Genomic DNA, 21,409 nt, shown 5'->3' on the forward strand with positions numbered 1-21,409 from the left:
CGAGCAGTGCCCGCCAGGACCCGGCCGGGGCTCGCCGGGCCCGGACCCACCGTGCCAGGGGAGCGGCGAAGGTCACACTCGGGAAAAGGGACGGGTCCGCTGCCGCCGCGGGGTGCGCCGGGAACGGACGCGCGGCGAGCGGGGACAGCAGCGCCCCCTATGGCCGCGGAGGACCAGAGCATCTCCGCGCCGCGGCGGTGCCGGCCCCGCTTCCCTCAGAATCGTGGAATAGGTGCGGCGGGAAGGGAGCGCAGTGAGGCACCTGGTCCAACCTGCCTGCTCAGGCAGGGTCATCCCAGAGCACATGGCACAGGATTGTGTCCAGACAGTTCTTTAATATCTTGAGTGAGGGAGGCTCCACACCTTCTCTGGGCAACCTGTTCCAGTGCATGGTCACTGCACAGTAAAGTTCTTCCTCATGTTCAGGTGGAACTTCCTGGGCATCAGTTTCTGCCAGTTGCCTCTTGTTCTATTGCTTGGCACCACCGAGAAGAGCCTGGCTCCATCCTCTTGCCACCCTCCCTTCAGATACCTATATATACTGATGAGGTCCCCTCTCAGTAGTCTCTTCTCGAGGCTGGACAGGCCCAGCTCCCTCAGCCTTTTCTCATAAGAGAGATGCTCCAGTCCCCCAGTCATTCTCTGTTTTCCTCCACTGGACTTGCTCCAGGAGCTCCACGTCCCTCTAGGACTGAGGAGCACAGAATTGGACACAAAACTCCACATTCACCTCTCCAAGCCTGAGCAGAGGGGCAGGATCACCTCCCTCGACCTGCTAGCAATGCTCTTCTAATGCAGATCTTCACCTCAGTCCTGCTTCCCAAGAACAAGCACAGCAGGACAATGCTGGGAAGGGCCTCTGACAGTCTATGCAGTGTATCCCTTAGGGAAGAGCTTGTCCCGGAGGAGTGGGAGGCACCCGCTGGGCCGCATTTAGGAGATCTGCGGCACCCATGTACCTTGCAGGCTATTTCCTCCAGGTGCTGGGAAGGACTGGGTGACTGGAATTCCAGAGCTGTGCTCGGGCATTGTTCTGTGGGGTGAGGGGGGGAATGACCGCCCAGGCCTCCCGTGGCTCTGAAAGGAAAGCAGAGCTCCGATCGTTTTTGTGTGTGTTAAAATGCTTTAGTGGGATCATAGACTGCATTTCCTTTCCTACTGAGGGATTTGCATAATCTGCAGGTGTATACATTTGCTACATATGAGCTTTGTCACACAGGGCAAGACTTCTTGGATCTTATCTGGGGTTTTTTTGGATTTAATAGGAATAACTTATAACTTATGTCGATGAAATACTACGTGTATCTCACCTATTTCATTTAGAACTTTCAAAACCGCTTGAAATTTTAGTGGGGAAAATCCTCTTCTTTAATTTACGATTTTGAGGCTGATACATTAAGCAGACAGGGGCTCTAGTATCCTTATCTCTCTACATATACCCTAGATTTGTATTTACCTGACAGTAACAGTTCTAAAGCAACCCAATATCTGCACTGGATCAGGTACTCAGTGTAGAGAAAATAAATCCTATCAGACAAAGTAAAGGGCTACCCTGTGTTTGTGTTGGTTTTCGTTATTTATTTGATTTAACAAATTACACACAGATGTTTGCAGTTATTTCAGACGAGGGGATGACCAGATGAAAGGGAAATTCAAGTGACACACGTTTATTTTAGCTCCTATTCTTCTTTTGAAATTTATCCAATAGGGATGACAGGCTTTAGTGTTCGACCGTCCAGTATACTTCTGGTCTGCGTCTGTATGTCCTGCCTTTCTAAGCAAGCCTTTAAAAAGTTTTGGGGGTCGGCTTAGAGGAATTCAGCCCGCAGCCACAGGTGAACTGGCTGGGAAGGGAGGGCAGATCCCAGCCGGGAGCGCTCCCGCCGGGGGCGGGGTCGGGCGGAGGGCGGGAAGGCGCGCACGTGCCGGGAAGGGCGCTGGCGCGGGACCGCGTGCCGGGAGCCGCCATCCAGCCGCCATCCAGCCGCCATCCAGCCGCCATCCAGCCGCCATCCGCCGCCATCCAGCCGCCATCCAGCCGCCATCCGCCGCCATCCAGCCGCCATCCAGCTGCCATCCGCCGCCATGCTGCGGAAACTCACCGAGAAGCAGAGCCGAGACTGGTTCACCATCGGCGGTGCCGTCAGCGCCGTCGAGCTCCTGGGCCAGGAGGCGCGGCTCGGCCGCCCTGGCGCGTCCCCCCGCCACCCCGCACGGGAACCACTGACGGCTGCGGGGTGAGTGCGGGGCGCTCTGCTCTTGGTGGCCTCCCTCCCTCAGCTGTGTGCCCGTGGCTTCGGTGTGCCGGGCATTCTCCAGAGTCAGGGCAGCCTCCTCTGGTTCCCCTGCTCTGCGTGGGCCCAGCATGTGCAGTTGTTGGATTCCAGCCTAACTCCCCCGGTGGCGTTTGTGGTTGATGTATTTTTGTGCGTTTAATACTTAATGCTATTCTCTGATTTGCTACTTAGCTCTGTTGTCTCCATCATCATTAGGTGTGTTGCGTGTAGGGTTTGCTTTCTCTGAAGTGCGTTAGCACTGGTGTGCACCTGTACCTAGTCCTGTTGAAAAACTGTATTAGACTCAGTTTATTCTGATTCAGGTGCATTAACTTAAAATTTTATCAGTGGCAAGTGACAAATGAGACTCCCGAGTTCATTGCTCTTGTGACCTAACTGAAGCATTTAAGTTACCAGAGTAAAGCAAGGCAGAGGTGTATTGATGTGTTGCTCCTTATGCATTACTCTCAAATGGCAGAGTTTACAGGCAACGAGAAGTGTATGTGTTTGCATAGCAGCCACGTACATTTGGTTTTCATTGGAGTCCGGATATTGAAATCCAAAAATTACTTTCCCCTCCTGAACGCTGCCTGGACTGTGGCAGTGCATACTAATCTTGGTATTTAGGCCAGGTGTGGTAGTGTATCTGTGGTTGCCATAGAAAAGTGTTTTGTATGCACTTCCACATAGTAAAGTATTTTTTGAAATGAGCTGGGTATACGCTCTTGAGTGAGTATTTTGGGTTTTATTTTTCCCTGTGTGATGCACAGCAGTAGAGGTTGCAGTATTTCAGGAACTCTCTTAAAAGGTGTACATAGGCATCTGAGAAAGAATGAACTTTTTGCATAACATCTTGCTATCAGGCAATCTGATATTTCAGCAGAGACTGTTTAGGCTATTGGTGTTAAAGTTACTTCTGTGAATGTGATTCCTCAACTCAGTATGCAAAAGGTGTTGTGATTTCTCAGTCTTCATTTAGGTGACATTAACATTTCTGTAGTACTTACGAAGTGTTTGACAAGAGATTCTTGGACCCAGCTGAGCGCTAAGCCACAAAAGCTATTTTGTACATTTCCTGTACACAGGAGAAATGAGCAAGATTCATCAAGCCTTGTGTGCCTAGGCAGAGGCAAATCTTTATTGGTTGGACAGATACCTCTTCCCACTCACGAGTCTTAGCAGATAACCTAGTTGTACGTTTGGCAGTTGTGTTAGTAGGGAAAAATTATTTTTACAGGTTTGGGTTTTTAATTTTTTTTTCCCCCACATCCAAAGGGGACAGAGGTGATATGCATCCTAAGTGACCTTATGCAAGTGTGGACAGAATTTCTTACCGATAGCTATAAAATCTTTGAGCATAGGTGATGGGTGTATGTGTGTGCTGCCACAGAACGCAAGGAATCTCTATGAGAAGCTGTGTTTGCTTAGGTGTGTTTTGTTTCCATGCATATTTCTGTTTCACAGCTCTCTGTAATACAGGGAATGTGCTTACATTTAGAGTGTTTTTGCAAAACTTGAAGTCTCTGTAGGAGGTTTAGGTTCAAGTGGTTAGAAGGAAAGGAAATGCTTGTATTTTATTCACTGACTTCTTAAGAGTTAGAAGAGCTGAAAACAAAGTAATTTCTCCTTGTTTGTTGAGGCTGCTTGTAGCATAATTGTCTATTTCTTTCAGAATTCTTTATTTGTTTCTTGGGAAAGTCAAAACCAAAGTTATTCTGACTTTTTAAATACTTATATTTATTTGAAATTAGATTTATATTTACTGATGGAGACTTGTCTGCCTATCACTGTTGTCTGAATTTATATGTAAGAATGCATGGGTTTAATGCCAAATTGGTAATAACAGGTGTGTTATTGTACACAAGTGTGTGTATTAAGTAATATTTTACAAAAATGTTACTGAGATTGTTTAGTGGGATCTAAAAGCCTCATGTCTCCCTTAAAAAGAGATGTGGAATGTGTTCTCTTCCTTTACCAGTGATGCCTCGTTTTCCAAGGCTTTTAAGATTATTTTGCTTCCTGAACTACCTCTAGAATAGCAGTGTTAATAATTGAGGTTGTTACATAAAGGTAATAGAAATAGAAAACACAGAAATTGTGGCTGGAAGTTTGATCGTTAAATAGCTCATTGATTAACTTTTTAATTCCTTTGATTATGTTTGACTGAAAGAGAAGAAATTTAGATCCTTAAATCATTCCTTGTTATCAACACAATTGTGTTCACATTAAGGCAGTTAAAGGCTTAAGTGTGGGAAAGGTGGTTATTCTCTCTTTTATTTCCTGCATTTCATAGGTGTACATTCGCCAAGTTAGCACCTTTTTGAAGCTAACTTACTTGGCTGGAAACACTGCATGCTGTTTGCTTTGCTTGACACTTGTGCAGGTGGGAGACACTGCTGTCCTTTGGAATTACTACCACTCACCTTTCTGTTACCAGAGTGGTTTGTGTTGGCTGCCTGCCTATTTCAGAAATACCTGCTGGCTCAGTGCACGGGACAATGTAGTTTCAGAACACCTCATGCAAATTGCGTAGGGCATAAGTAAAAAATACTTAAAGAAGCAGTTGTAGAGTTCTTGGACAGTGATCTCCCACAGGGTAGTGGTGACTGGCCAGCAATCTTACTCCTGTCTGATGTAGCTGATAGGGTAAGCATTAATCCTAGAAAATGGCTTGTCTCAGCTGGTGAGCTGAGGAACAGATTTTCTTAGCAGCATATTGCAGTAAACCTAAGAGATTTCATTAAAATATGTTTAACATTTTTAGTTTGGCTTCTTGCTCTTACACCGTTGCTTCTTCTATGCTTTTCTGTGCTTTTTAACTAGAGTATATAACAATTTGGTCAGGAGGAAGTGCTTGTGCTCCACAAAATTACCCCACATTTCAGTATTTGAAAAAATGGACAAAGTGAGGCATTAGAGGATGGCATTTCCTCAGCCGGTGGATAATTTTTTTCCTCTACCTTGTGCAGTTTTCCTTTGCTTTCTCCTTCTCCTTTCCCCCCAAGTGTGGACACTAGAACTGGATGCAGTAGCCTGATTAAAACATACCTATAAAAGTAGATGAACCTTTTTGTGTATTTGCTTGGCATTGTATAGGGATTTAACATTGAATTAGCTATGATGCCTGCCTTTATTTTTAAACTATTATGCAGCAACTGCCTTTTACAATATGGTGTAGTGGATAGTCCTTGTTTCTGGACTTAGAAAACTGCATTTGCTCATGTTAAAGTGAAATTGAAGTTTACGAAGAATAAATGAGTTGTATCTGGGGTTGTCTTGTGGCATTGTTTTTGTTTTCTGTACCCATTTTTGGTGATCATTAAGGTAAGTGGATCTTCCATGGTACTGGCCTTCCATTTTCCATGAACTAAAATTTGGAAGCCTCGTTTTTAGAGGTTTTTTTTTACCTATTTTCCAATAGAAAGCTGTGAGGATACCATTTTAAGAAATAAACTTAAGTGAATTGCCATTGCAGGAATCTTGCATATTTGACCTCTTAAAAGCTATCTGAAACCAGCATTATGGATGTTAATTCTTAGAGTAATACTAATTCTGCCAATGCCTTTTAAATACTTGGTACCTATTAACCTCCTTCATATAGAAAAGGTACTTGACATTTAATACTTGGGAGAGTTTCATCACTGAGGAAAAATCTTTGAATCCATTGCTGCCATCATGCAGAGATTAGATTAGAACTTCAGGAGAAGAGTCTCCAGCTCCTGGTGGTGCATCAGTAGGGCAGAGCAAGTTTAGAACAGGGGTTTTGTTATTAATCCACAAACTGACAACTGACAACAAGAGGGCCAAAAGTTCGTAGCAGCTCTGAGTGCAGATACAATGAGTTTGCACATGCTTTTGAAGCTTTGTGTATTTCGTTTATGGGAAGTGGAGGGACTAGTTACTTTTGGCACTGAGCTGCAGATTTTTTTTTATTTTAAACCTGTTGGAAATATTTTGCTCTAGTCCTCCCGTGCTTTGTCCTTCAGGTGAATGTAGGAGTTCTCATTGTTTTATCTTCTGTGTATATGATGTTTTGCTTTCCTACATGAAATGTTCTCTGTATCATAAGCTTTTCAAAGGTTTTCTTAAACACTGTTTTTAAAAAGATTTAAAGGTGTCTAGTAAAAGATTGTGCCGTTTGTTATCCACTTCATGTTGCATTATTAGTAAATTCTTTCTGGAGTGGGAGATACAGCTGTGGAGCATAAGATGCCTTGAAGTTGTGTTACTAGCTCGATGAAATCTGGATGTCTTCTTCAGTATGTCTGAAGAAAATACCAGAGGAAGCAGTTTTGTTTATGAAATAGTGTATTCTGTGCATTGGGCCATGTGAGTCTTGCCCATTTTTTTCTGATCAGGCAGACAGATTAAAAGGAAACACGGAGAAGAAGAGGTTATATAAGACATGTAAAACCTTGTTACATACAGTGATGGGAGCACAATTGGAAATGTAGCCAGCTGAGTTCTGGCATATGTTTTCTTTGATTTTCTGCTCTAATTGCCTGCTGTGACTGTGACTGCTACGTATGTGATTAATCTTGTAAAACTTTGTGTACCCCCAGTGATAGATAATAGCAGCTGAAAAACATTAAATTTTGTTATGTGTCAATTGAGAATGAACACCTTGTGTGTTGGAAATGATCTGTTGACTCCTTGGATAGTCTAGAGAAGTGCCATCTGATTTGATCAAAATGTTGGAAGTTTAATGCAGAATTTGGATTTCAGAACGGCTTTCAATAAGTCAAATGAAAAATGGCTATTTGAAATTAAATAATTCAATAATTTTTTCAAGAATAGAGAGATAGTTATTAAATGCTGTTAAGTATCTAATAGTTTTGTTTAGTTGTCCACCTTGACATGCTTGCATGTGCAAAGTATAGTTTAGAAAAAAAATATAGAAATAGTACCTGCAGCATGTTATATGTTCCATCTGTGTTTTCATGCAACTTATTCTTGACGTTAAGAAATAATTACTCAGCTCCAAAAAGTATTTACCAGTTTATTTGATACAACTGATAATTATATTAAACCATTTCTTTTACACAGTATAAAGTTCCCATAGAGCCTAAAAGCTATGTGACAAACACAGAAGTTTTTGTCTAACACTCTGTGGATTGATGCTGTTTCAAAATATGTAGAGCAATCTTTTTTTGTTGTTTAAATACTTCTAGCTCTATGTGGCTAAAAATTAAGATGCTTCAGAGTTTTTTTCAGAAACATCTACATTTTTGATTAAAAGAGGGCTTCAAACACAACAGCTCTAAGAAGCTATAACGATAAAAGGTGAGTTGATACTTAAAGTTACTGCATACTAGCTATTATAAAGGATTTTAATATCTGAACTTGGAATAAAAAGGGGAGCATGTCACATTTCTTACTCTTATGTGTCTGGATAGCAATTACAAGAAAGGAATGCGGATGGCTACATAACTTTTTGAAAGTAACACAAACCAACTTAACTTGATGGGTAGTAATAGGGTAGATTCCAGATTCTGTGAGAGAAGGTGGGAAACATGCTTTGTGTGTTTTTGTCGACATAACTTGAAACCGTGGGGATTTCATCTTTGTCCGACTTGTTGGAGCTGTTGCCATGCGGACTGAAATGTTCAGAGCAGTTTGTATTCCATGCATCTACCAGCTGCTCTGCTTGGTTTTCTCTCTCAATGGTGGTAAGAAAATCTTTTAAAACCTGCTTGAATATGTAGACTATTTCCCAGGGTAAAACATCATTTTCTGCCAGAACTTCACGAAATCTAGAAACAAACAAAAATTGAAATCTAATCATTGGCACTGAAAACTTTTCTTCTCTGCTCATTTGGGGGTGGGGGAGGAGGAAGTGACTGCATTCTGGTGTCATTTTTTCCTTGCTGCCACATTTCCCCACTCACCTCCCCCAGAAGATTGTAAGAGGAAAAGAGCTCTTGACAATGCACTGGCTGTGCTCCAGCTATTGTGGATTGAAAATGGTTGTGATTGGGTAGGCTCTTTTTTTTTTTTTTTTTTTTGGGTCCATCTGGGTAACTTGATTTAAACTGACTTTGCCCTTAGGTATATTCTGGGCTTTAAAAGGCAAATGGACTTATTCTGTCGTTTCTGAGTTCCCAGAAAATGTACCTAAAATGCAGGGATAGGAGAATTTTTCTTTATAAAATGTGTGGAGGGATGTTTTTTTAAAATTTATTTATTTACAGTGATTTTCTAGTTTTCAGGAGCTTTCTGGTATTGTGGGCAGCAAGGCTGGATTTCTGCATAGTAGTGCATTGCATTAGTCCTTTTATTTGATACTTAGTTGCTGGGTTGCTATTTAATAAATCATAGGGATAAGAAACAGGAAAAACTGGAAGCATCGAAAGGTCATATGAGATTTCCTTTGTTTGGATTAGACCAGGAAAATCCTGATTTAAAACTTCCTTCAAGTGCAACATATTAAAGTGATGATGTAATTTCTAAAACACCTGTAAAAATGCGCTCCAGTTGCTGGTCATTGCCGCTTTTGAAGACCAGAGCCAAATACAAACTTTGATTAGGTAGAGAAACATCTTACTTGTGATAGAGAGTTCAGAGTCAGGGAAATACAAAACAATTACCTGCTGAGAACAGTTCCTGTTTGGCAAGGCTGGATTTGTGAGCACAGAACTTCGAGCTGCCGTTGCTCAGTAGCTGGAATTGTTGCTTGAGGGTTTTGGTTCTTGAGCCAGTTGTAATCCATGCCTGTTTTCTGGACTTTCTGTTCATTTTCAATCTCTTGCACTAGTCTTTCACGCTCTTTCAGGTGCCATTTCAGCTCCCTCAGTAGGGTTTTTGTAACTACTTCTGATCCAGGACATCTTGTGGGTTTGCAGGAATCAGTTTTTGACCATTTCATCCAGCCGAAAAGTGGCATTTTTAAGCTGTAAGGGGAGAGGAAAAAAAATGAGTTTTGCTTGTGTGTGTCCAACTGATTTAGTTCTTTTTACCTGTAGACTTCCTTCTTAGGAACTGAATGTTTGAATGAAACTTTTTTATGATCATAAAATAGTTTGCTGTACAAAGTCACCAGGCCATAATGAAATACGACAAGCCTTACACACCTTATAATTTTTCCTGTCTCTTTTCTGAGTTAACATACTATGTGAAATTTACAGCATTTGGAAGTGTATATCTATCGTCTTGGAAATATTTCATATTTTATCCTGAGAGTATATATGATTAAAAAAAAACCCAAACAAAACCAAAAAACACCAGGGAAAAACCCCACAAACCCTATCAAACAAACTAACAAAAAATTCCCCCAAACCCCACAAAAAACCCAATCAAATAAGAACACTCCCTCCCAACAAAACACAAAGCCCCAAACCTCCGAAATTTGAAGTTACACATACATTTAAAAATGAAATTAATTAGTTGATAGTTAAGTACTGGAACTTTGCAAGATCTGGTTTTACAACGTAGGTATCAATTTTTATTTTAAATATTTTAATTAAATTATTGTTCACATAATCTGGAAACAGAAATCTGGTAGAATAGACTTTTAAATTGCAGTTTGTAAGAAATCATGCACACACAAGCATGCAAATTGGAATAAAATAACATAAATTACCTTTGCAATTGTCTGTCAGCAGTGTTGTTTCAGGTGAGTTTGCTTGAAGGTCTCTTATTCTAGCATATCCCGTTTGCAGGTTGTTAGTACTGCTGGAAGAAAACAAGGGGGTTTTTTCTCTTTTTCCTTTTTTTTTTTTTTTTTTTTCATTTACTCAAACTGTGCTCAGAAAAAATTACTTTCTGTACTGAATATGGCAGTTTAAGTTTTTCTGCTTTCAAGGTTCTTTTTCGTCCTCTGTACTGGAGAGAAGCAGTAATCCATTTAACCTAACATGGTCTCTTAAATACTTTCTACCAAGTCCATTAAGATCTCCTACCTTTGAATTGAATTCTGCCGATGGCAGCAGTTTGAAAAAAGATGGTAACAATTTCAAATGCTTGTTGCTAAATCCATCCAAATGTATTGTTGGCAGTGAGATGAATAATGATAGTCTGAAGCAGCTACAGACGTGCTTGTAGCTAAAGTTAAGGCTGTCGTATGATGTGATGCTTGGCTGTGCATAGCTGTAGGTCACAGTTTAGAGCTGTATTTTTATGCCCGTAGAGTGCTAAAAATAACTACGTTGCTTTTATCATCAAACTAAACTTTCAGGCCATTGAGATGCTGGAAGACTTATCTCCCATTAGAGGGGGATCAGGCTGTTCTGCTGTCATTTTTAAACAGCTAAGAATAGTTTTTCTCTAGTAAAGATCATCTAAAGCTTTTGTTAAGTGAGTGTTGACAGAAAAGATGTATTTGACAGTTGCTCAGGATTTTGTCGCTACATTAAATGCTTCTTCAGATGAATTTCATCAATCTCATGGTTCTATACTTTTTCATTACTGTGCATAGCTGTTAGCATTTTTAATTAACATTTCAAATGTGTTTAAAGAAGCCAGGCTGTAACACCTGCAGTGTGCCATGAAAGACACGTTAATCTAATTAAAGGAATAGAATGATAAGGAGATGCAAATTGAGGTCAAACTGATGTAAAAAGCCCAGAATTGTAAGTCTTACCATAGACATTGCTTCTCTCTGAACTGGCTGTCAGCTGCCTGTTCCCTCTTTCCTTGATGAATATTTTGAGCATATCCATTTTTAAGGTTCATTCTCGGGGATGGCACTGTGCACGCCAAAGGTCGCTGAAGGAGCCATTTTCCGTTCCAGTTATCCGGTCTCTTCCTATTAATCTAAACAGTAGCCATGGTTTAAGAAATGCTGCCTTTCTTCCCCTTGTTCTAATGACTGTCTTTGCTTCTCCTAAGTATTTTTCATTCCTACCTTTTTTCCTCTTCTGGTGTGTTGAACTGTTGGGAGAACAAAGGTTCTCTAAATTTGTTCTAGATGTCATACAACATAAAGGATGACGTGTATGGCTGTTATTAAAGCTGATACTACTTATACATTGGAAAAATTCAAATGTCAGTATTAATCCTCTTCAGCTGGAAGGTTTTCACATTGCATTGTATGTGGTACTATGAAAAAGGAAGGGAGCTAGGTTTATGATGACAGAACTGTCCTGACAGATTTTCAGATGAAATTAAAATGCTCCTTGCCACCTCTTTTACAGCACAGTTAACATGTCACCACTTTTTTCCACTGTATCAATCTGCAAGTAAACTGCTGTACAGTGTAAAACCATTACAGCGTCTTTGTAAATTAGAGGTGCCTACTGGAAGGTGTGCAGAGTAATTAAATGAGAAACCTACAACTTAATCTTTGGTTACATCATTGAAGATTCAAGGCAGGATCCTGAGGGTTGTGTTTCTTTCCATTGATAGGAAAGCATTGAAGCTGAAAATTTGTATTGCTTCTACTTTTGTATGCAATTCAGGTGTGTGTGTATTCAGGAAGAGATGACTGCTCATGTGGGGCTGGCACTGGAAACTGGACCTCAAAAGTACAGCAGTAGTTTATACAGTTTCTATCCATGGTTATCTCCTGGAAGCTTTTTTAAGAGTTAAAATTCTACCCAGCTGTCCCTAAATGTATTTGTGGATCTGCAGTGCTGTGTCAGGGTGAAAGTTTTGCCTTGACTTAGGCTGATAGTGGGTCTGTTCCCTGAAGGCACTGTGGAGTTTGTCTTTATTAGTAACTTAGTTAATAATGTTTTAGTGCCCAACTCTGAGCGTCCTCAGTCAGAATAACAAGTGTTCCCTGGTGCATATGCAGAACAGCTACTGTAGTCATGTGCTGGGTTTATTGTTATTTTCTTTTACCCTGAATATAAATTACACTCAGTTCCGTTTACTCCTTGATTTACCAAGGTATATTTAGGGAGTCTGTTATTAATTCTTAATTTGTCTGAGGTGAAAGAATTGTCAGTGTGGTGTTAGTACATGTCATGTTAAAAGAATTCCTCCAAAGGTGGTGTTTGCACCCATGGTGATGGGTGTGTTCTGGGTATGGTTTGTACTGAAGAGCTGCAACCAAACCCAGCATTGCTGGGAGAACCCTCATTTTCAAAGTGATTTTGTTCTGCCAGGTGGGTGGCTTGGTGTGCAGGGATGTTTCATGGGAGTGCAGGTATGGTTCATGGCTCTATTAACCTGAAAATATCTGGTATTCAAAATCTCATATGTTCAAGTAATTCCTCTTTCGTCTTTTCCTGTTTGATATCACAGATGTAAGGGGGAACTTGACAATTAAGATGTAACTTAGAAGTACTGCTTGCTTTTAATTTTTTTAAAGTTAAAATTTCTCTCAAGTTTTATGTTGAAGGCATAGCACAGCTACAGAGTAAAGATATTTATGTACACTTAGGATGTGAGTACAACAGACAACATACAGATTTGAATAGTTGAAACTTATCACGGATATAGAGAATGCATGTTTTGGGGGTGCTGAATATGCCTGAACTTTGACTTCTTTGGTGCAAAAGCAAAGCATAACTCCAAAGGAGTGCATTAAGAATGACAGTGGGGTGGTTTTGTGAATATTTGCAGGACATTAGCGTTTGAAATGAGTGAATTCTTACTTGAAAATCATCGTGACTAACTATACCATCTACGTTGAGAAGATGTGGCTGTTTATGACAAGATAATGTTTCTCGGCTAGAAAGAAATGACACAAGATGTTTATTTTACCCTGTCTGCTGCTTTTTGAAATACCTTGAAAGTTTTTTCTAAAAAAAACCCCCAAAAACCCACAAAGTAAAATAATGCTTTTAACACAGGAAACTTAAATATTTACATGATGTGTGATTAAATAAGTTGTACATTCTGAATATAACCTTTCAACACTACAGCAATGAGTAACTTACTGTAATAATGCAGAAGGCATATTCCTGAAACAGGCTTATCATGCTTGCAAATCTGCTACTCTCACAAAGAATAAATGTTCTCTAGGGATCAGCTGTTTTTCCAAGTGTAGTGTTTTCTTATGAACAACTATCGCTCCAATTGTATTCTGGGAGAAAAAAGCTGCAAATTACAGTCAGCTCTGAGTACAGCAAGAAGACTAGTCATAAGACATGTGCCTCAACATCACATACACAAAGTTCCTAAACTGACAACCAGGTCCTGTAATAAAAAAGGCAGTCTAGTTAAACCTGGGGCTGCTGCTGTGCCTGTCTTAAAGGTCTATGAATTCAGTGCTTACTTGTGCTGACGTGGCTGTTGGACAAAACTCTCTTTTTTTTTTTTTTTTTTTGGCAAAGCCAGTTTGAGAAGTTGGTGCTGAACAGCAGTTTGTCCAAAACCAGCTCCATTTAACCAAATATTATACTGAGGTGAGCATCCAGGCATGATAAATGGTGAGAATAGTTGGAGGAGAAGCTTCTTACTCTTTTCTTTGGAAAATGTTATGGCATCTGTACCATCTGAGATGTTATTGGCTCTTGTAGTTGAAAGGGACAAGAAGCACAGCTCTCTTTATGAATGAGGCATATGTCACAGACTGTGTGACACTGAGAAATTATTATCCTAATTCTTACTTGACCAAAAGTGCTGATAGCAGGTCATAATCATTGCTGCCTAGCTAACATTTCAACACCCTGGTGTAGTGTTACGTGTTCCATAATTCTTTCTTACTATCTTTTGCTAATAATCATATACTGTGTTTTGCTGCCATAGATTTTGTCTGAAGGGCTGGTGATTCTTGTGGGTTAAGCTCCGTAGACACCTCAGCACCACAGAGCCCCTCACTTACACTTTGCTCCCCCTCAGTGGAATAGGGGATGAGGAATGGAACAGAGAAAGAAAAAGAAAAACTTGGGTTCAATATAAAAGCTGTTTTAAGAAGTGGAACAAGAGAGAAAAACAAAAAAAGTGATGCAGAGGCAGCCACACATCGCCTCCCATGGGCAGACCAATGTCCAGCCAAGTTATGAACAATAGATGGCAAACTGAACTGAAACCCCACTCTTTTCCCTCTTTGTTGGTGAGCATGACATTACATGCATCTTTCTGGTTTGTTTGTGTTGCCTTCCTGGTTATGCCCCCTCCCAAACCCTTGTGCACCCTCCAGCCTATTTATGGGGCAGGGGAAGGTACAGTGTAAGAAACAGCGAGGTCCTTGATGCTGTGCAAATGCTGTTCAGCAGTAACTAAGACATTTGTTTTCAGAAGTGCTGATTTAGTCACAGTTTTAAAACACAGCATCACGGAGGTGCTATGAAGAAAATAACCCTATCCCAGCCAGCTCCAGAACAGTTACAAAGAAAGGTTACCAATGCTCCCATCATCTGAGCAGAGAGAGATTTCATAATATAATTTATCCGTAGCTAGCAGGTTGGATGTTTCCTTCCATTTTTAAGTGCAGCACCACTCTTTGGGTTTAATCAACTTTGTAGTGTATTTTCTTTTGATTTGACAGAACAATTTGCTCAGGCTGTTTTGGGCTGCAGACAGATGGTGAGTCTACTTCCTCTGATCACTTCAGACAGCATTTGACTACTGCTTTTGGTTTTTTAACAGTTATGAGCATAATTTGCCATAAGTCTACACAAGAGGCCTCCTGGTAAGACTCTACATTTGGTCCTTTGCTGTGACAGTGAAGAACAGAATAATTTTCTTTTAGCAGTGTTAACTGACAGAAGTTTGAGTAAGCTATCATTGCACTTCTGGTGCTGAGATGAATAAAACCAGGACATGTCTGAAGCTGATTTCTTCCAGTTTGACGGTGTAACGTTAATGTCTCTGGTGCTGATGACATTTCACTAATAGGCAGGGGAGTTTTAGGCATCAATTTGAAATTGAGGCTATCCTGCTTTTAATACTAATCTTCAGGAGCATTCTTCTAAATTGAGAGCAGTCTCTTACTTGCATTTTATTTTTCTCAGAGATTTATTTAATCTGGATTTTACCAAGTTGGTGACCAAATGCAGAAAGAGAAGCCCATCAGCAGCTCATCTAGAAGAGTCCAGTTCTTTGAAGCCCAGCAATTCATCCTACTGACAGAATCCGGGAGCAGAAGACAGTTAATTTGAGGATTTGGGCTGTTTCATCCTGGCCTTTGTGCTTGTTATGTTTCTTGGATTTTAACTGTGAATAAGGTGCAGAGTTACTGGTTTGATATATGTGAAGTGTTTTTGAGTTGTTGAGTTTCCATAGTCTATCCAATTCCAAACACTTGCATTTGAGTTTTTCGGGATTCCACAGTTGTTTTAGTGCTCTTGCCCCCCCCACTCCCCAGCCTACTTAAGGTTTTAAAACAGGCAATCTGAATAACACCTGTGAGTAAGAGCAGTGCAAGCCTTTTAAAATGCTTATATATGAAGACTTTGTCACTAAATCTAGCAAATTACATTTTAGAACAGCTCTCTTGCTGGGAAAAACCTATGCACCTCACTGATTCGTAGATTCTTGAAATAATATATAGTGACTTTGTGAAATCTGTATTTTAGTTTTTAATAGGTTACATTTATTCTGAATTCTATTAATTCAGTTCGTTTTTGTGGCTGAAACGTGGTTTTTGAATGACAGTACGTGATTTCATTGAAGTTAGTGTATTTCTGCAGGTAGGACTGATCTTTTGTATAGAAAACCAACTTCTAATTAAAAGGAAAGTAATTTTTAATATGTCCTTCAGTAAACCCAGTGGAAGGTTATTTACTGTCATGGCAAATGTTCAGTTATGTAAAGTGTCACATTACTTTAGTTTCAGAAGAGAAGCTTTGAAACAGTCTACTGTATATATCTTACTAAAATTGTACGGCAAAATACTGCTCTGTATGTTACAAGGTTAAGTGTTTTTTTCAAGTGATTTCCCCCCTCCCCAAAGGTCTGTAAATAGGTGGGCAGTTCCTGTGCGTGACAGAAGCCATGACTTGAGGCAGTCCTTCTCTTGTCATCTGTGAAATGGATGACACTAGTTTTATGTTGAACTCCTAATCCCATGTGCATAGGATTTTTTGTGTTAAATGAGGCAGAACATAAATGAGTAGAAAGTTCATGTATAAGAATTTTTAAAAACGCAGTCCCAGAAGACTTTGGTGTTTCAGTTTTGTCTCTAAGATGGACATATTCTAGAAGTTATATGGCCTTGAATAGGAGCTTCTACCCCGAAATTAGGTGGTTAATAGAAATTTTTTTGAAATTGGATAAGCAAGCATCTTAATCCTTGGAATTTCATTGCATGCTTGGATATTGTCTTCATACAGTCAGGTGTGCTGCGTAAGCAATGTTTATTTTATTTTTTTTCAGGGAATAACATTACATATCTCTGTTAGTTTAATAAAGCTTTTTTTAAGCATTTCTTCCAGAAGCATTAACTGTGTTCAGTGTAGGCATTGGCATTGTAGTTAATTTATGTCATCAGAAAGGGCCAAACAAATTACCTGTCATAGTTGTGGTTGAGATTGGGCTGTTGATTCTAACTTGAATGTATGCGAAAATGCTTTGGTGGTTGTTATTTCAAGAGCTCAAATACAATTATTTACTCAGTATACTCTCTTATGGTCTTGTTGATTTATTAGAGGTCATTCTATAGCTTGAAGAAAAGAAAGACCTTTCTCTAGCTGAATTTGTTTAAAGAAGGGCACCCCTCAGTGTATTTGAAAGCATTTACAATCAAATGTGTCAACAATTTTTGGTGTTAAAGTGTGTTTCCCTTCTAGTAATTCCCCTGAAGTGGCAGCTTGTATTTAATTTTGTGTTTAAAAATACCTTGTTTCAATCAAATGCTCAAAATTAGTTTGACTGGGCATGTGTACCAAGATTACTCATATTTCAGAAAAATGCTACCGTAGTTAAACCACATGATACGAAGTGAGGAAAGAATCCTGTTACCTCATAAGACAGTGTTAATTCTTTTCCAAGCAGAGGAGTGCACCTCTTTGAGCCTGACAAGCAGTGGCTGGCAAGACCCCTTCCATCCAGGCAAAGTTCTGTCTGCTGCTTCTGAGAGTGTTTCTGAAAATAGGTAGGTCTTGAAATGTACACACCTTAATGGGTAGATCTGAGGATGTAGCAAGAGTTACTTGTTGAGTGAAGTCACTGACTGTGTTCTCAGCACTTTATAACTTTGTTTGCCTTTGTCCACTTCGGGTGAACAGTGTCACATGGTTGCAGGTTCAGCCATAGAAATCTGGCTCCTTTAGAGAAAGAAATACACCCTTGATATGCATAAGATCAAATTCACCTACTTTTTAAATATTCTGATTTTTCTTCCTTGCCCCTCATTTTAAAATCTCCTGCATTTCCTTCAGTTTGTGACTTGAAATTTCAGTGATTGTGTTAGTCACAAAAATGCGTTTTACTTCTTCTTAATTTGGTAGAATTTTGGCTGGTTTTTATGTGCAGCTGAAAAGGCTGGAAACTGGAAAGCCTAGGGAATAGATACTGTAGCATGGCAGGTGTACCAAAGGCGGGTTTTCACTGTCAGGAAGAATAGAAATGGGGAAGAAATAACTGGTGTATGAAGCAGACAGGTGATTCATAAGTAGAATCCAGAAAAGTGCCTTCATTAGCATAGCCGTTCTCTAGCCTGGAATTGATTTGAATTTCTGAATCTTGTTATTCTTTTGCTGTCAGCAAATTTCGTTTAAAATCATTAGATTTCTACCTAAGGGAAATTTCTTTCTCCAGGTATATAGGATGATACCTTCCACTGATGGCATATTGATGATTACTTAGAAGGAGCCTATCATTCTGGTGATGTACGGGAGCTCCAGGGGGCTTCATAGGGATTTCTTTCCATTTTGCTTAATACCCCCGTTATTCTGTAAGCTTTTAATTTTATTAATGCTGAAAGGTACAGCATTAAAACATCAATAAATGATACAGCAAAGCTTATTTGTTCATTTCATATTCCCATATGTAATTTTCCAGTTGCATATTATTTTTCTCAAGACTGGGGCCTGATTTGGTAAGTCAAGTGTGCAATTTTCATTCCTAACGACTGGCTATTGAATATCTTGTTTATTCATTGTGTAGCCTGAGGTTTATTTACTGTGTGCTGTTTTCCGAAGACGGAAAACCTAAATCTTGAAATAAAATATTCAGATATTTTAAAAAAAAAAAAAAATCTATTCTCACAAATGACTGAGGTCATGCTGTCCTCATTTTCCTCAAGTTCTACAGGCAAAGGTTGAAAGCACATATATATATATGTGTGTATATATATATACACACACGCACTTCTGGGAGCCTGTTTTGAAATGCTTAAGAGTCTTAAAATTCCAGGAGATGTAATTAATTAATATGTCTATTTGTTTATTTATTTAGTTATTATTGTTCCTTATCTGTTCCTTAACTGATTTCAGCTACTGCTTAATACTGATGCATCTGCAAGGCCTTAACTGCAAGCAACGTGCACAGTCCCACCTTTCCCAGCCTTAGCCCCTCAGTGGGAGTTTTCTATTGCAGTGATTTGCTTGCTGTTGCTCAGGGCTCTGACAAGCAATACCTGCTCCCCTGTGACAGCACTGACTGCTTGCACTGGATAGCTTTTCCTCTCATAGAGAGTCTAAGGAAAAGTTACATTTACTGCATAACCAGGTTTTATTTTCAGAATATTGGTGTCCAGTGCACTCAGTGAGGCTGCAGGTTTATGGAAGTGAAAAAATAATTGGTTAGATCTGTAAAATCTGTACAGTGTGTGCATACAGTGCTGCTCAAGTGAGATTGTGCAGCCAAGCTTCATTATGGTATTTTCAGCTACTGAGTGCTTGACTTTGATACCGTAATTGAATTTTTGGGTTTTATTTGTGTTAAATATACACTCGGTAGAACTTACGTTGCAAGCAGTCTGATATCCCGTATATGAATTTTTGTATATGTTGTCTCAGATTCAGACCTTTGAGGAGTGTTTCAGAAGGGTTTGAGTTATGCAAGTGTTGGAAGTAGGCAGCTGTTGCTCACGTAGCCATTGTGCAGATGGCTGCTGAATCTTGCGTTAAGAAATACTTGAGGTCTGGGCGAAATTGCTGTAGATCTATGCCCAAAATATTGTTAAAATTGGATCAGAAGCTATTTCCTACTGTGTTGGCAGCAGTAGGTGATAAGTACTTAGTGTTCTGTTCTGAACTGGGCTGAGTGAATTGTCTGTAGCAGAGCCAAGCTGGCACAGAGTTTGCCTTGGCAGAGAAGGTGGGTGCTCTGTGGCATCAGAATCATGGGTATTTCCCTCTGTTGAGGGCTGTGTGACATAGTGCCATGTTAAAAATCTCATGTAGCTTTCAGTGTCATTGTCCTTGGAGTCAGCGTTGCCTGTTTTTTGGGTCAAGAAATAAAGACTTCCACAGCACTGTCCTTTCATAAGACACAGAAATGGTTTTGCTGTGCCTTAGTGAATTGCTGCCTAGGAAAGGCACAGGGCCCCGTTTAAGTTAATGTGCAAAACTGTAATTTCAACCCCTAGTTTGTATTTTTTTAAAAAAACCCTACTTTCGATGTGTTCAAAAATCTTCTATGTTTCTATGTTCATCTGTGATTTAATAACCATACAGTTAATTGTTGTTTACATGATATGTTATTCTCTAGTGAATTTCATGTGGATTTCTTCACGCTGTTTATGTAGAAGAGACTTTTTAAAATCTAATTTCATTACATTTATATCACGAGTAACATTTCTTGTGTGTAATAGATTTCCATAAAATTCAGTGATCAGGTGATTGTGGTTTTTTCCCTGACCACCATAATTTCTTGGCTTCAAGTCAAAATTTTATTCTTAAAAGCAGTTGAGATGATTGTGTTTCCTCCTGTCTTCTTTCCCTGTCCACAGGGAATCATGCAAGAACTAAATGTATTTTCCTAATTGTCTGTGTCGAGAATTGATGAAACGGAGCTATTTTATCTTTGTTGAGAAGAAATTGTAGTCTTTCATTAGAAGAGAAATTCCTTGGTATTGAAGACTTAAAGGATGGTATTTTGGGAGCTCAATCTTCTTGAGTCTAAACAAAAAGATTTAATATGGCATTTTCCTCAGGCTAGTATCTTAATGCATAGACTAATTTTTTTTTCTGAAGTTTGTTCATTGAAGTAGTTCCTGCATGACATGGAGAACTTCCTGTATAATGCTGTTATTTCCAGAGATACCAAAGACTTGGATTAGGAAGCATTTATTGATTTATCATTCCTTTCCTCTTCAGACTGCCTATCTCAGAGAGTGTTGGAACTGAATATACTAAAAAATACAGACAAGCAGAGGAACAAGAGCTGAATGTAGCTGGAAATGATCAGCATGTCTATAAACCAGGTAAAAAAAGAAATTAAATTATTTACTTCCTATTACAAACTCAGATAAACCCGTCCTTTTTCTCCCTGTTGTCTTTACCCTATCTTCTTCTCTAAACAAAACTATGAATGTGTTTGTTAGCTTAGTGAGGTATGTGCATTAGTTTGTTATATATAAAGCATGGTATTAAAAAGTAAACACCTCATTCTCTGGAAACCACAATGTATAATGCTGTTGCATAGATAAATGTGCACACATCTGGCTTGTTGTATTGGTAAATGTAGGTATGTGATTGAAATAAATCTACAAGAAAAAGACACTACTCACTAGATTCATGCCTTTGTTCTGTTTTCCCATTTTCTATTTGTATTTCTCTATGTTCTTGATTGTTGCTTTGAGCTGCCTTTAGAGAGAAATTAGATTGCACTTCTTTTCTAGGAGCTCTGGTAAAAACAGTGTAAGGCTGACTCACTTGTCAGGGCAGCTCAGCTTCAAACTCTTACTGTGCCTCTTAATTTCCAAATTTGTTAATGTAGCTGATTTCATGAGAAAAGGACATTTATGTTTTATCGGTCTGTGTGTCGGTCTGTGTGTCGTTCTCTTAATACTTTCTGTATACCTTTGCTGGCGTACCAAAATGTGACAAATTAAGAAATTTTCTAGAAATTACTGTCCTTCAGTGCATCTGCAGATTCTCTGGCCTCTGGAACTCAGGCGGATGAAGCCGCTTGTGGGATCTGTCCTCAGCTGAGATGCAGTAGGGGCCCTTGTCCAGTTCACCACGTGCAGTGCGCCTCATCTTCTGTCCTAACCACAAAATACTGTCTCTTGTTCCCTTGACATTGCATAAAATCTGTGGGAGAGGAGGTATTAAAAGGTGGAAATGGGGGAATAGAGACTGGAAGGAGCTTCCCATGTTGTAGTTCAGGAATGTAGTATTCCCTAGTCCTTCATG

At 39.7% G+C, this 21,409-nt stretch overlaps 2 protein-coding genes across 2 annotated transcripts in view; one reads left to right on the forward strand and one right to left on the reverse strand.

The window, feature by feature from the left end:
• Positions 1 to 2,085: 2,085 nt before the first annotated feature.
• TDRD9 (tudor domain containing 9) overlaps positions 2,086 to 21,409 on the forward strand; it is a gene marked incomplete at both ends in the record, with an annotated part of 69,366 nt that continues 50,042 nt past the window's right edge. The window contains 2 exons of the mRNA XM_082282984.1: positions 2,086 to 2,237; positions 20,369 to 20,475. Coding sequence (XP_082139110.1) covers positions 2,086 to 2,237; positions 20,369 to 20,475 — 259 coding nt within the window. The remainder of the gene's footprint in view (positions 2,238 to 20,368; positions 20,476 to 21,409) is intronic.
• Positions 7,732 to 10,946, reverse strand: RD3L (RD3 like; the record flags this gene model as incomplete). The annotated part of the gene is given in 5 exon segments (XM_082282985.1): positions 7,732 to 8,029; positions 8,864 to 9,162; positions 9,165 to 9,166; positions 9,856 to 9,947; positions 10,855 to 10,946. Coding segments are annotated over 5 exon segments (783 nt in total).

This window comes from Coloeus monedula, assembly GCF_965178545.1.
Source record: "Coloeus monedula genome assembly, chromosome: 6".
Classification (NCBI taxonomy): Eukaryota; Metazoa; Chordata; class Aves; order Passeriformes; family Corvidae; genus Coloeus; species Coloeus monedula.